Consider the following 12,489-nt stretch of genomic DNA (forward strand, 5'->3'; position numbering starts at 1 on the left):
CTTTAGTCCGTGCCCTCTTATCCCACTGATACCTCCCCAACCCCCCCTGGCTCCAACCTCCTTTCAGGGAGTTGCAGAGAGTGATGAGGTCTCCCCTGAGCCTCCTCTTCTCCAGCCTCAACACCCCCAGCTCCCTCAGCCTCTCCTCACAGGGTCTGTGCTGGATCCCTTCACCAGCCTGATTGCCCAGCCTGGATGCTCCATCCTGAATCCTGGCTCTCCCCAAGGACTGCTCAGGCCCCACTGCCCTCCTCAGGTTTTTCCTACACTAGTTTGTGCCAGGAAAGGAGGAAATGGCACCTCCAGACCCCCTCTCAGCTTCCCGTGGCCATTCCAGACCTGGGGGTGGTTCTGGTCAGACACACCAAGGGCTCCTGGGCCAGGGAATATTTCCCTGTGTGTGCTGCACCTTGGGGGGTGGGACAGCCTGGTGAAGGGGGGGCAGAAGCAAAATGAGAAGGAGGTGACCAGAAGGTTAGAGCAGCTTTTTCTGGGGCCAGGGAAGACATATTAAACTTCAGACCTCCAGCAAAGGTCCTTCTACAGCCACGATTATCCCTGGTAACACCAAACCATGCCAGCTGTGTCGAAGGGAAAACCTGCAGGGAAGGGGCTTTGCCTCCCAGGAAGCTTCCTTCCCTCGACTCTGGGAAGCCTCAGTCCCAAAGAGGAGCTGGGAAAGAGGGGAAAGAGGGAAAGAGCAGGCTGGGGGCCACCAGCCCCTTCCCAAAGCCTCCTCACCCACCACAGTCCCCTTGCTCAGCAGCACTCAGCCCCATCCTGCTTCCCAAAGAAGAGAGAAACAAAAGAGTAGGAGGGGGGAGGGTCTAAGAGAAACTTCTTCCAACTTCTCAGCAGAGAAAAGCCCCATTCAGGCAGGAAAAATACCCACGAGGTCACTAAGCAACCCGCAGTGATTTGGTGAAGTCTGATGCACAGACAAGGAACAGAGCTGCCTCACTGCCCCCCCTGAGGGAGGAGAGCCTGCAGGGCTTGGGGACAGGGGACATCAGCCACACACAGCCACTGTGAGGGGCTGAGACACCCAGTGGGACCCAGGGTCCCTGGGGGCAGGATTTGTCCTCGGTTGCCTCTGGAGGGAGAACAAACTCCACCAGGTTCCCTCTTCACAGGCCACTTGCTGCTCAGGAAGGATTTCTGGTCTGCTCCAAAGCCCGTGGCTCTCCATGGGTCTGGTGTCCATCATTCCCAACAAAGGCACAGGGCCTTTCAGATCACTCCCTGCTCCTGTGGACACTGCAGGGATTGTCCAGGCAGAGCAGCCAAAGGCAGACTACACCTTCCCCCAGATAAGCAGAATTCTTCCTATAGATGAGAAATGTGAGGGGAGGCTCCTTGCAAACCAGGTCAGCCAGGAACAAGACACTGTTTGGCCTCTCCTCAGCACAAGGGAAAAAGGACAAAGGAGATCAGGCCTGACAAACCCTGCTGACCCCTGGAGGTGCTGCTGCCCCCAACATAAAAGCTGTGTTAAAGGAAAACCACTCACAGCCAGAGCAAGTCCACTGGGAGATGCACTGGACCTGCCTGGACACTGGAAGTGGTTTTATCATGGAGCCACCAGGCACCCTTTGTGCATTTGGCTCCAGCACCTGATACACTTGGGGAGCAGTTGCTGGGACAAGGACAAAGTCACCAGGTGTTTACCTGCTTCCTCAGGGAGGTGTCAGGCCAGCTCTGCTCCCCACCTTGCAACAGCAAAGTCAACAAGGGGCCCATGCTCAGGTGTCCCCAGAAAAGCTGCAGAGCACCTGCACATGCAGCATTCTCATTAATGCTCAGCCCTCTCCTGGCTTCCTTGTTCACTATCTCAGCCATGAAGACACTCCTTTGGATGCAAACTAAATAACCACATTCCACAGGGCTGAAGTGAAAAAAAAATCAGCTTGGTCAAGGCAGTGACATTTATTTTGTTTGCAAAACCCCTTTCAGAAGGCAAATATGCTGCAGGATTGGTGGCTGCAACCCAGTTCCTCTCAGCACACTGAGGAACAGGCACTCCAGGCAGCAGCAAGGGGCAGCATCCACCCCTGATCCTGGAGAGCTCCTACTGCCCCTGGCCAGAGGGAAAATGCAGAGCTCCTGGCCCAGCTGGGAGCCAAGCATGCCAAAGCCTGGCTGAGCAGGGACTTGGCAGGACCCTGACACAATATTCACACATCCTGAAGTCGAGGCAAGTCCAGAGCAAGAGGCAGCAAATGTGGCATGCTTGCTGCATCATGGAAAGCAGGTACCTGCCCTTGAGTCACTGGTGGTGCTCCTCTGGAGTTGTCATGACGAGGCCACAGTGGCAAGCAGAAGAGAGACTTCTCTTTTTCAAATCTGTCACCTGGAAATGTCTGATCCATCCTTTTTATCTGCAGGGAGCAGAGTGAAAGTGGCACCTCCAGGAACTAAGTCAGCCTGAGACAGCAGCTGTGTTTCCATCTCCATCCACTAGATGCAGAGGAAGTTGCTCAGACAACCCACCCAGCTCCATGATGGGCACTTCTAACAGAGAGGATCCACCCACAAAAGCAGCAGCCTCAGCCTCAGGAGCATTTCCTTGAAAAGAGAAACCCTGGATGAAGAGGTTGGGCAGGACACTGGACCATATGCTACCCAGATCCAACACCAGTGCCTACAACCATCAGCAACAGTCTGACTGCACAGGCAGCTGGGACTTCTTTGTTGGTGTGGTGCAATTTCTTGCTGTTCTTCTCCTGGTCTGTAGCATTTGTACATTTGTAGAAATGTTGTGAGAGAATAGTGGTGCTGAAGGAAGGAAGAAAACACCTTTGTGGAGATGAATTGTGTCTGGAAGTCTAGAGCTAACCTTGGCTCTGGTGGTCCTTCTGCCATTCCCAGTGAGCTGGGGTTGAGCTTTCCCAGGCAACAGCCCTCAGCACACAGTCAGGATCTCTGGTAAAGCTTCATGATGTTCTCATCATGAAGTTTTTTCCACAGCTGCTTCTCCAGGTTGAAGTCATGGTTGAGGTAGAACACCAGACGTTTCCACTCCTTGTCATAGTAGTGATCTGAGTACTTCCTGTGCCCCTCCGTGATGTAGCCATAGGCACTCACCTGGGAGAGACAGAGGGCTCACTGGGGAGAGGCACCAAGGACAGAGGGAGCCAAGTGAAATACAGAACACAGTTCCCAAATGGAGAGGGAGCACAGGACAGGGGTGCCAGTCAGGGCTTCTCCAGGTCACCCACATAAGGGTCCAGGAGGACCAGACTATGAGCACTGGCTCCAGAGAGCCTGCTTTGCTCCCACTGCCTCCTTGGGACACAGGATGGCTCTCAGCCCATAGCAGGCTTCACAACCTCAACGTGAACTATTTTGGGGGCTGCTTCTCAGGTCTTCTTGGGTCTTTAACCTGCTTCTCCACAGCTGGCAAGAACCCATCCAGCCTCAAGGCAGATGGCAGGTAGGGTTGGAGCCAGTCCTGCTTCTCTGCCCTCTTGTCTTCTCCCCCTCCCAGACAGTGCTATGTACAAGAACCATTGTGCCCTTACCTGGTCACAGAGGTGGAGGGCAGTCATCAGCAGGAAGGCCCCAGTTGTGGGTCTGTACAGGCGCCAGGAGGGCCTCTGCAGTCTTGCAGATTTTAAAAACCTGCAGCAAGAGAGAAAAAAAAAAATGAAAAAAAAGCACAGAGCAGTTACTGGGTGTGGTGGTTCAAACTGGGCACACCTTGTCCCCCTGCAGCCAGCATGGCACCTAAAAACAAGCCATGTTTCAGACAAGCCATGAGGATGCTCCCACACGTGGGTACCTTCACCTGCATGGGTACAAGGTCTGCTCAGAATGCTCCATCAGCTGCACTGCAACCTAAGCCCAGCTCTGCCCCAGCTTTAGGGCAGCTTGGTTTTGAGGCAGTGGGGATAAAAGGTGTGTGTGTGTGGGGGGAAATTAAAGGGTTTATTACATTAAAGTTCATTCTTAAACCTGTCTTCTGCCTTGCAGTGCCCAAGTGGCTTGAAGCTCCCTGGTTTGTCTACTCCCCAGTCCAGTGAAATGAGATGTAAGGTGCAGGGATGGGTCACAAAGCTTGCTAGGAGCTGCTGTGTTTTGTGCCAGCAATTGATAGGAAAGTAGGAGTCCCCACCAGGAAAAAGTAGCATTCAAGCCCTCTTGGTCCTGGAAGGGACCCAAGTCAGAGAAGAGAAAGCAGAAGGAGCAGGGAGGTGGCAGCCATCTGGCACTGCAGTTGCCTTCTCTCACAGAAGGCACAGCTCAGGCCTCAAGGAGACTAAAGGACAAACACAGACAAAGAAGGACACAACAGGAGCTCTTCTTCCTATGTCTATTGGTCACATGTGGCCCAGGACTGGCTGCTCTTAGAGTGACAGTGACCAGCAGGCTTGTGAAAAGGTCCAGAGAGGCAAAGAGCAGCAGCCAGGCCAGGGACAAAGTGCCTGTTTCTGTGTTTGAGGGCACAAACAACAACCCCCTGAATCAAGAAGGGATCTGGAGACAGAAGAACTGTTCCAGAGCCCTCATCCAAGGTGCTAAGCAATGGGAAAGATGAAAGCTTGGTCCTGAGCTACATCAACTCTTCTGACACTTCAACAACACTCTTCCCACACCTACAGTTGCTGCTAACCCAGGACATCTTTGGATGCAGAAAGCCAAAGTGTCCAACAGCTGCTGCTCCTCCAGCTCACAGCTGCTGGATACCTACCCACCACCACCAGCCTACTGCAGCATCCTGCTTCAGCTGCTCAGAAGACCTGAGAAGCAGCCCCAAAATAGTTCATATTGAGGTTGTGAAGGCTGCTATGGGCTGAGAGCCATCCTAAGCTTCCCCCCAATCTGCTGCTGTGGCTGAACTGCAGTTAAAAGGGAGTGAGCTGGGAGGAGACAGTTCAAAGAAAGACATAGAAGGTGCTGGCCAGAAAACCCCAGCCCACCATCAGCCTCCAGCTCACCTGTTTTTCACATATCTGAGGAAATCAGGATGAACCACCAGGTATCTGTCCAGTGTGAAATCTTTACTGAATCTCTCCCGGGGCTTCTGCCTGAGGAGAGGAAAGGGGAGACTCAGGACAAGCTCCTGTATTTCATCACAGCTGGAAAGCATCAGCCCCAATGCACTTGGTGCTAAGAGAAGAACCCCAAACACCCTCAAGTTATTCTGCAGCACTTCCCAGATGATGATAAAGCCTCCATGGTCTAGGTGCACTTCAGAGGAAGACATCAGGGAGGAGAGGCAACAAAATAAGCCAGAAATAGCAAAAGCATGTTTGTGTAGACAAGAACTGGTGACACTAGGCCTTCACCCATGAGGAGGCCACCATGTACAGATACCAGAGCAGACAACAGCAAGTGTTCACCTCAGAGGACCAAAAGGATTCCTCCAAGCTCTGGCTACACATAACTAGACTCAGCTACTTCTGGGAAGGAGATGTCCTGGTTACAGCAGAGCTCAGAGCTGGAAAAGAAATAAGATCTTTCTCCAGAGACATCTGCAAGGGGAGGGAGGGCTTTAACCTGGCTTAACCCTTGACCTGTGGAAAGGAAGAAAGGACAGCAGAGATCTCCAAACCAAGAGGTGTGAAGGTGGGTCCAGTTTTTTTTACCCAAATCTGTTTAAGAATCCTTTCCTGATGTCTGTGTTCAGCAGAAGAGCCCTCATCCACTCATAGTCTCTGGCTCCCTCCAGGAAGTGAATGTATCTGACATGCTAAAAAAACCAGACAAGTGAGCATTAATGAGGAGCACAGAGAGACACATTCTTTAAAACCAAAACCAAGTGGGTATCTTGGCCCACTGAGTTTCCCAGACACATATCTCTGAGCTGCAGCTTTTAACTGCCCCACAGGAGCAGAATGGAGATAACATCTGATGTGCAGCTGCTCCCACAAGCCAAAGGGCTGAGGTTGGGCTGACAAAGTTTGGCACTGCAAATACTCAGTCCCAGTTAAGGCAAGGCAGGTTCCCTCTCTAAGGGAAATGCTAAATAAAGTGCTAGCTCAGCCCCTCTGCTCCTCAGGCATGGCAAGACCAGAACTGAAGGCCACAGACTAACAGCATCCACCAGAGCTGTGCATGCGTACATTGTGGACATTACTCACTCTCTCCTGTGGGATCTTGCTGAAGCCTTTGCGTCCCAAGACCATGAGGGAGGACACCAGGGAGTAGGCTGTGAATCCATAAAAGGAGGTTTTTGTTCCCACATCTTTTTCATAGCCTTTGGTTACAGCCCCGCTCACACTGGCCATGGAAATCAATCAGAGGAGCAGAGTTAGCAGGTGACCATGGAAACCCCTCACATTGATGTGTATAACAGGAAAAGACAGTGTAAGTAAGGGGGAAGGGAAGATGAGACCCATCTGAGCTACACTTCTAAGTCTGCAGGGGAGCCACTTCCCCCTGCTTTGGGGGAGCCTCAGCTGTGAACTCAGGCTCCTCCTGGCTGCTGAGAAACTTTCCAGTTCCTTTCTGGTTTTCCATCTCCTCCTGCCATCAGTCTGTTCAGCACATGGGAGTCAGCACAAGGCTAGAAGAGGTGAAGTTATCCAGCTGTAATGACCTGCTAGCCAGAATAAGCCAGCTCTGCATCTTCTGAGAAGGAAGCCTGCCTTACCGGAAGACGTAGTCATGGGAGTCAATCTCCTGGCCCATCCCAGAATTATTCAGTATTCCTCCATTCCCCACAACTGCACAGCTGATGCATGCTGGCATGCTGCTGTTGCTGTTGGCCAGGAGCAGCTGCTGGTGAGGATTCGGTGGCAGGAGGGCCATGACCTCCTTCACCACTGTGAAACAAACAAGGTGCAGAGTTAGCATCAAGAGCCCTCAGGATGGGCACTGGGAAACCACCAGGGCTGCCACCCCAAGATCCACCCAGCCTGATGCCTTTGACATGGAGGTGCTGCCAACCTCCAGCCACTTGGCATCAGGATCCTGCTGGGAGTTTGCTGGTTCCATCCTGACATGCCCTGAGGGACTCACGTGAATAATTCAGCTCCATGAAGCCGTAGGGAGGTGCAAAATGCTCCAGACGCTCCCACTCGGTGTCACTGAAGTACCTCTGGTCTGTGAAGAGGGTGATGTTGGGCAGAAAAAGGTCTTGAAGCCAGTCAGACTTGGCAGCTTTGGCCTTCACTGATTCAGAGCAGGTCTTGGAAAAGAATAAGGGTTGGTTAGCAGGGAGCTGATAAAGCTGAGTGAGGTCAGTGTGCCTGTGAGTGTTAGAAAGCAGCACAGGAACTCCAGGCCTCAGCACCTTGAACCTGAGGCATAACTTCAGCACTACAGCAATCATTAGCTGGTGGAAAGTCTACAGGGAAAATCAGGTGTCCCCAGGACTTTGCTCTTCAGAGCAGACCTGTGATACTCATGTTTTACTGTCTCTGGGCCTCCTGAACTGATGCAAATTAATATTTGTAATAGACCTAAGCCAAACCTCACATCAAGCCAGCTGTGCCTCTCAGCTGCACAGCCTCACAAGGTTCTGAGCTCAGAGTGCACATGTGCAAATACACATGGGGTAAGATCACCACCATCACTCCCTACAATGATAAGAAAAAGCAGGCAAACAACTCGTTCAGTGTCTTAAATGAATCACAGAGAAGTCTGCAGCTGAGAAGGGAATCCAAACCATCTTATCCCCTCTAACAAGAGGGGTATCAGTGCAGCTGGCAAGAGTTTAGGCTGTGTGTGCAGATGAAGAGCAACCAGTTTGGGCTCTACTTTCGTTGACATCTTCCCCAAACACCTACTGCAAGACAAAACAGGAGCTCAAGCTGCATGCAGAGCTAAGCTCCCCAGCAATGACCAGTCCTCCACACCCAAAGCTGGGCTCTCTGCTAGATGAGGATGACAACCCAGTCCCAGCCTGAGCACACAGCCCTCATTCTGCCTGTCCCAACAGGACTGTAATGAGAACAACACTGGGGAGGGTTTCATGTTGGCCTCATTTCATCTGCAGCAGATTTCATGTCCAGAGACATTCCCTTCCTGTTCAAGCTGTGCTTTGAACTCTCCAAGGCTTGGTGCTCCTGCTCTCTGAGTGCCTCTGCTCCCTCAGCATCCCGGGCACCCTGGGATTGCAATGAGCCTGCGTTTTTCCACTCCTGCTCTAGTGAGAAAGGTCTGAGCAGCATGACATGGTGCCTGCCATCCCTGACAGTCCTCTGGAGCAACATCTACATTCCCCCTAATTCCACCAAAAGGACACAAGGCAATGGTGGAAGATTGCAGCCCCAAGACTTCAGATGGGTGAATGGCCCATCCAGGCACTCACCTGGAATGACCTCTGGGCACCTAAGTGTGGGACCACCTTGTAGCACATCTACAAGAGAGAGATGTTCCCCAGCTTCCAATGCTCCCGAGCTCTAGGAAGAGCTGCTCAGCCTGGCTTTCAAAGAAACCCATGGATATTCATGCAGCTTGCAGTACATTTCCATACTGGAACACAGTGGACTGGCCAGGCTACCTGAGTCACACATAAAGGTCTCTTCCTTCCTCTCTGGGTCCCAGCAACATCTGCATCTATCAGGGAGCTGACCTACCAGCCTGGAGATCATCCTCAACTGCAAAGGGCACACATGCCCAGGGGAGAGCAGACAAGGAGGTCATTGGGCAGGGATCATTTCTGACAAACACACAGGACCTACCGAGGGTGGAGATGAGCTGTCCAACAGGTATTCATCATCAAAATCCCACTGTGGCTCAGACTTGAAGTCAGCAGCCCTCAATTTCTTTTCTGTCCCTGCAGCAACATAAGTAACAGGTCTTGCAGTCTGCACTGATGCAGGAGGCTCTTTTGGCTTTGTTTGGTCCTTGGATATGTTGTTCTCATGAGCTCCCTTCAACCCAGAGGATGGTTTCACTGTTGTCTTCTCCTTGTTTCCCTCCACTCTGGGAAATGCTTTCACTGTTGTCTTTTCTGCAGCTTCTTCCACCTCTGGGGATGGTTTCACTGTTGTTGTCTCCTTGTTTCCATGCACCCTCGGGGTTGTTTTCACTGTTGTCTCCTTGGTTCCCTCCAACCAGGAGGGTGGTTCCACAGTCATGTACTCCTCCACTTTCTCCATCTTAGCAACTGTTCTCACCATTTCCTTCTGCTCTTCCTTTCCTTCCCATCTTGATGTCTTCTCAACCCTATCTTCTGTGAGCTTTGTGGTGTCTCCCCCCCAGCTCATCTTTAAAAGGCTCCCTGAGCTCCCATTACCAGCATGGCCTCCCCTCTGTTGCTCTGGGCTGTCCATTTTTAGCAGATATTCCCCGTGCTGGACAATGATCCATTTCCCAAACCTAATCAAAGGAAAAGCAGACACATCACACACATCCACCTCCCCCTCAACCCCAGACACCTTCCAGCCCATTTCTAATGCTCTTGACTGCTTCAGAGACAACCACCACCCTCAGAGGACCTGCCTTGATGACTGCCCCTGAGTTTCTGGGGGATGAATTCAATTTCATCTTTTGCCACCAAAGTGTAACTCAACTTCCCAAACCATCCCGGCCCCCAAACACCTCTTAGCTCCCCACACAGCAAATCCCAGAGGTTACACACTCTCCTTCAGCATTTGGCTGATGAAACAGCCACCCTGGCAGTAACTGCAAACCAGCACAGAACAGACTGGGCAGGACCCCTGGCAACATCCCCAGAGCACTGCAGGACTGGTTGGGAGATCCTGAGTTCAGGACATGGCACACACCATGCAGGCAGCCATCTGGCTCTCTTTTTTTTGCCAAGTGCTTCAGTGACAGAGCATGAAGAACTCCCAGAACTCAATAAGGGAAGGCTAATAAGAAATGGAACTCACTCCTGTCCCATGCACTTGAGCATTTGGGGCCACAAGGCACTTTTTCCTCCTCTCCTCCCCCTCAGCCAGCGACTGCAGAAGCATCACACAGCACTTGCCAGGTACACGTTTTAAGATAGGCACTTTGAAGATATTAAAATACCCTCTGAAGCTTAAAAATGTAAAATCTCTGAACTTTTAGCAGTCACTGCTAATATTGCAGCTTCCCTCTTGCCTGATTCAGAGGCACAGGCAGGTACGGAGGAGGCTACAGCTACCAGCAGCAGAAGAGCCATCTGTGAAAGACTGGGCTGAAACCCAGAAAAAAAAAAAAATAAAAAAAAAACCAAGGCAGAAGTGGTGGGGTTTTGTCCCAAACGTTCATCCTTATCTGCAGATGGCTGAACACTGGAACTGCAAAAAGAAAAATGAAAAATTTCTGCAGCTGAGCTCTCATGTCCAGTGAAGCTCTTCTGAATAAACCACCAACTAAGGAAGCTTGTGAAAATCATTTTGTAACAGATAAGATACTTGAACATTCCCCATGCTATTCCAAAAAAAAAAGAGGCTGTTGTGAATGACTTATCCACTCTTCCTCTACCTCTCCTCATAATCATTAACAAGTTTCAACCAAACATACAGCAGGTGCTTTCCACCAGAGTGCTTCATGTATGAACTCAAGTTGCTGTGTACTGCCCAGCAAGAGGAATGATTTTTATGAATACACTCTAAATAAAGAGAAATTTGGTAAGGTAGCTCAGGCAGATCTTAAACCCCTGAATGATTTTTTGTTGTACGCTTAAAATTATGTTTAAAATTTATGAAATGAAAGGGCAGAGAAGAAATGAAAGAGGGGAGTGTGACAAACCCCCTCCCACCCCAGACCTTCTGTACTTGTTGTATTGCAGGGCACAGATCCCACCCCAGTTCTATTACACTTTAATTTCAAATACTGTGCCAAACATAGAGACCAAAATGTAAAACCAAGGGCCCTTCATGTCCAAAACACTTCTCCAAGTACTTGTGCCTACACAGATCTCTCATTTCCTGACCAGCATCTTAAATCCCAATAACTGGTCAAAGCAGCTCATCAGGTTTAAGGCTCTAGACTCCAGCTGGCAAACAACTGCCAATGCTCAAGTGACATTTACTGTCATTCTCTCCATTTACAAAGACCTGGGACAACTAGAGGATAAAGCCACAAAAATGCTGCTTGGTGAATTTTACGTTGCATATAAAGACAAGGGAACAGAAGTGACACACATCCAGCTCACACCTAGCTGTGTGGCACAAAGGTTGCAAAACCAGGGACATTTTCATTGTCTAAAAGCACAGCAGAGTGAAAAGGCTTCAAGCAGCTGGGCATGGAGAGCCAGCTCTTGTCCCAGCCCTGCCACTGCAGGATAATTCCCTTTGCTTCTCTCCACCTCCTCCTCTCCTTCCCCCCAGCACCCTGCAGATGTTCCCAGCTTCACCCATCAGCCCTGAGAGGTCCAGCTGAAAATTAACCCCACAGAGATGAGATGAGATGAGATGAGATGAGATGAGATGAGATGAGATGAGATGAGATGAGATGAGATGAGATGAGATGAGATGAGATGAGCAGGCAAGGTGGGACCAGATGGAGTTTTGGGGAGCTGTGCTCCCCACATACAGCACAGGGCACCAACACATCAGCAAGCCATGCTTCCAGGAGGAAGGGCTCCAACAGCTGCTGTGCTCCTCATGCAAGGAACAGCACTTGCTGCCACTGATGCTGGAGACAATTACACTGCTATTCCCTCCACAACCATTCTTGTAGGATTTACCTGTTTATATAAAAAATAACACCTATCTTGATCGTGGCACTTGTGTCCCAATATGCAGTGTATTTGTAGGAGGAATCAGATGCTGAACTCACTATAAATTCCAAGGTGTCCCACCAAATTCAGTGTCCAGCAATGCAACCTGAACAAGGGTTGAGTGAGGGTCTGGGAGACATCAGGAAAAGAAAACACTAAGGAGTGCCAAAGCATGAAAATATGCAGCATTAGTAAAACAAAAGTTGCTTCCTTATACAGCTGCCCAAGGAAACACTGGAAATTAGTGATCCAGCAGCAGCAAATTTTTGACTGTGGCTCTTCCCACATCATGCTCCATCTGTACAAAACACTACAGCAAAGCAGTCATCTACCTCAGATGAAGGGTGCAAGTTTCAGAGAACAAAGACACAGAGAAAGAAAATGAGGCCAAGCACTCTATCAAGACAGAGAACATCCCGAGGAAGCAGGGCTTTTACCTGAAAATCCTGGTCTTCCTCAAGTCAAACCAGGAGCTCAAATAAACAATGAAGATGCAGAAGTTGATTAAAACAATGAGCCAAAGGAGGCCTCTGGGAATTTTAGAAAGCTTTCTCCTGAAAAGCCACATGGTGAGATGCCTGAGGCTGCCAGAGGCACTGCTGCTGCCCAGAGGTGCTCCCTTGGCAGTGCTTTCCAAAGGTGTGCTGAGTGGGTTGGTCTTCTCCTGGACTTCCTGACCAGAACATACACACCCCCTTCTCCCAGCCCTCTCTCCCAACATCCCCAGACACTCTGCACACAGCTGCAACTTCTTGAAAAAGTCAGCAGCATTGCACTGCTCTCATCTATCACCCCAAGCTTATTGCAACACAGAACAGGGAAAGAAACACCTTTTACTGCAAACAAGGGAAGTTTCCTATCTATTCCTTCATGAGATTAGCCTG

The 12,489-nt window shown here is 50.5% G+C and overlaps 1 protein-coding gene across 2 annotated transcripts; it reads right to left on the minus strand.

Moving 5' to 3' along the window:
• Positions 1 to 1,981: 1,981 nt before the first annotated feature.
• Positions 1,982 to 12,173, minus strand: ST6GALNAC1 (ST6 N-acetylgalactosaminide alpha-2,6-sialyltransferase 1). 2 transcript variants are annotated; one of them, XR_003988304.1, is made up of 10 exons: positions 12,043 to 12,173; positions 8,631 to 9,270; positions 6,964 to 7,132; positions 6,596 to 6,767; positions 6,084 to 6,222; positions 5,589 to 5,692; positions 4,938 to 5,027; positions 3,522 to 3,621; positions 2,837 to 3,084; positions 1,982 to 2,581 (listed from the first exon to the last, which is right to left on the minus strand). XR_003988304.1 is itself a non-coding variant. In XM_030461711.1 (9 exons), the coding sequence occupies exons 1-9, from the start codon at positions 12,171 to 12,173 to the stop codon at positions 2,914 to 2,916; spliced, it is 1,716 nt and encodes a 571-aa protein (XP_030317571.1). In that variant the 3' UTR covers positions 1,982 to 2,913. The 2 variants fall into 2 exon arrangements, 1 of the variants encoding a protein (XP_030317571.1); XM_030461711.1 differs by having other exon boundaries at positions 1,982 to 3,084.
• Positions 12,174 to 12,489: the final 316 nt, after the last annotated feature.

Source organism: Calypte anna, chromosome 18 (genome assembly GCF_003957555.1).
Source record: "Calypte anna isolate BGI_N300 chromosome 18, bCalAnn1_v1.p, whole genome shotgun sequence".
Classification (NCBI taxonomy): domain Eukaryota; kingdom Metazoa; phylum Chordata; class Aves; order Apodiformes; family Trochilidae; genus Calypte; species Calypte anna.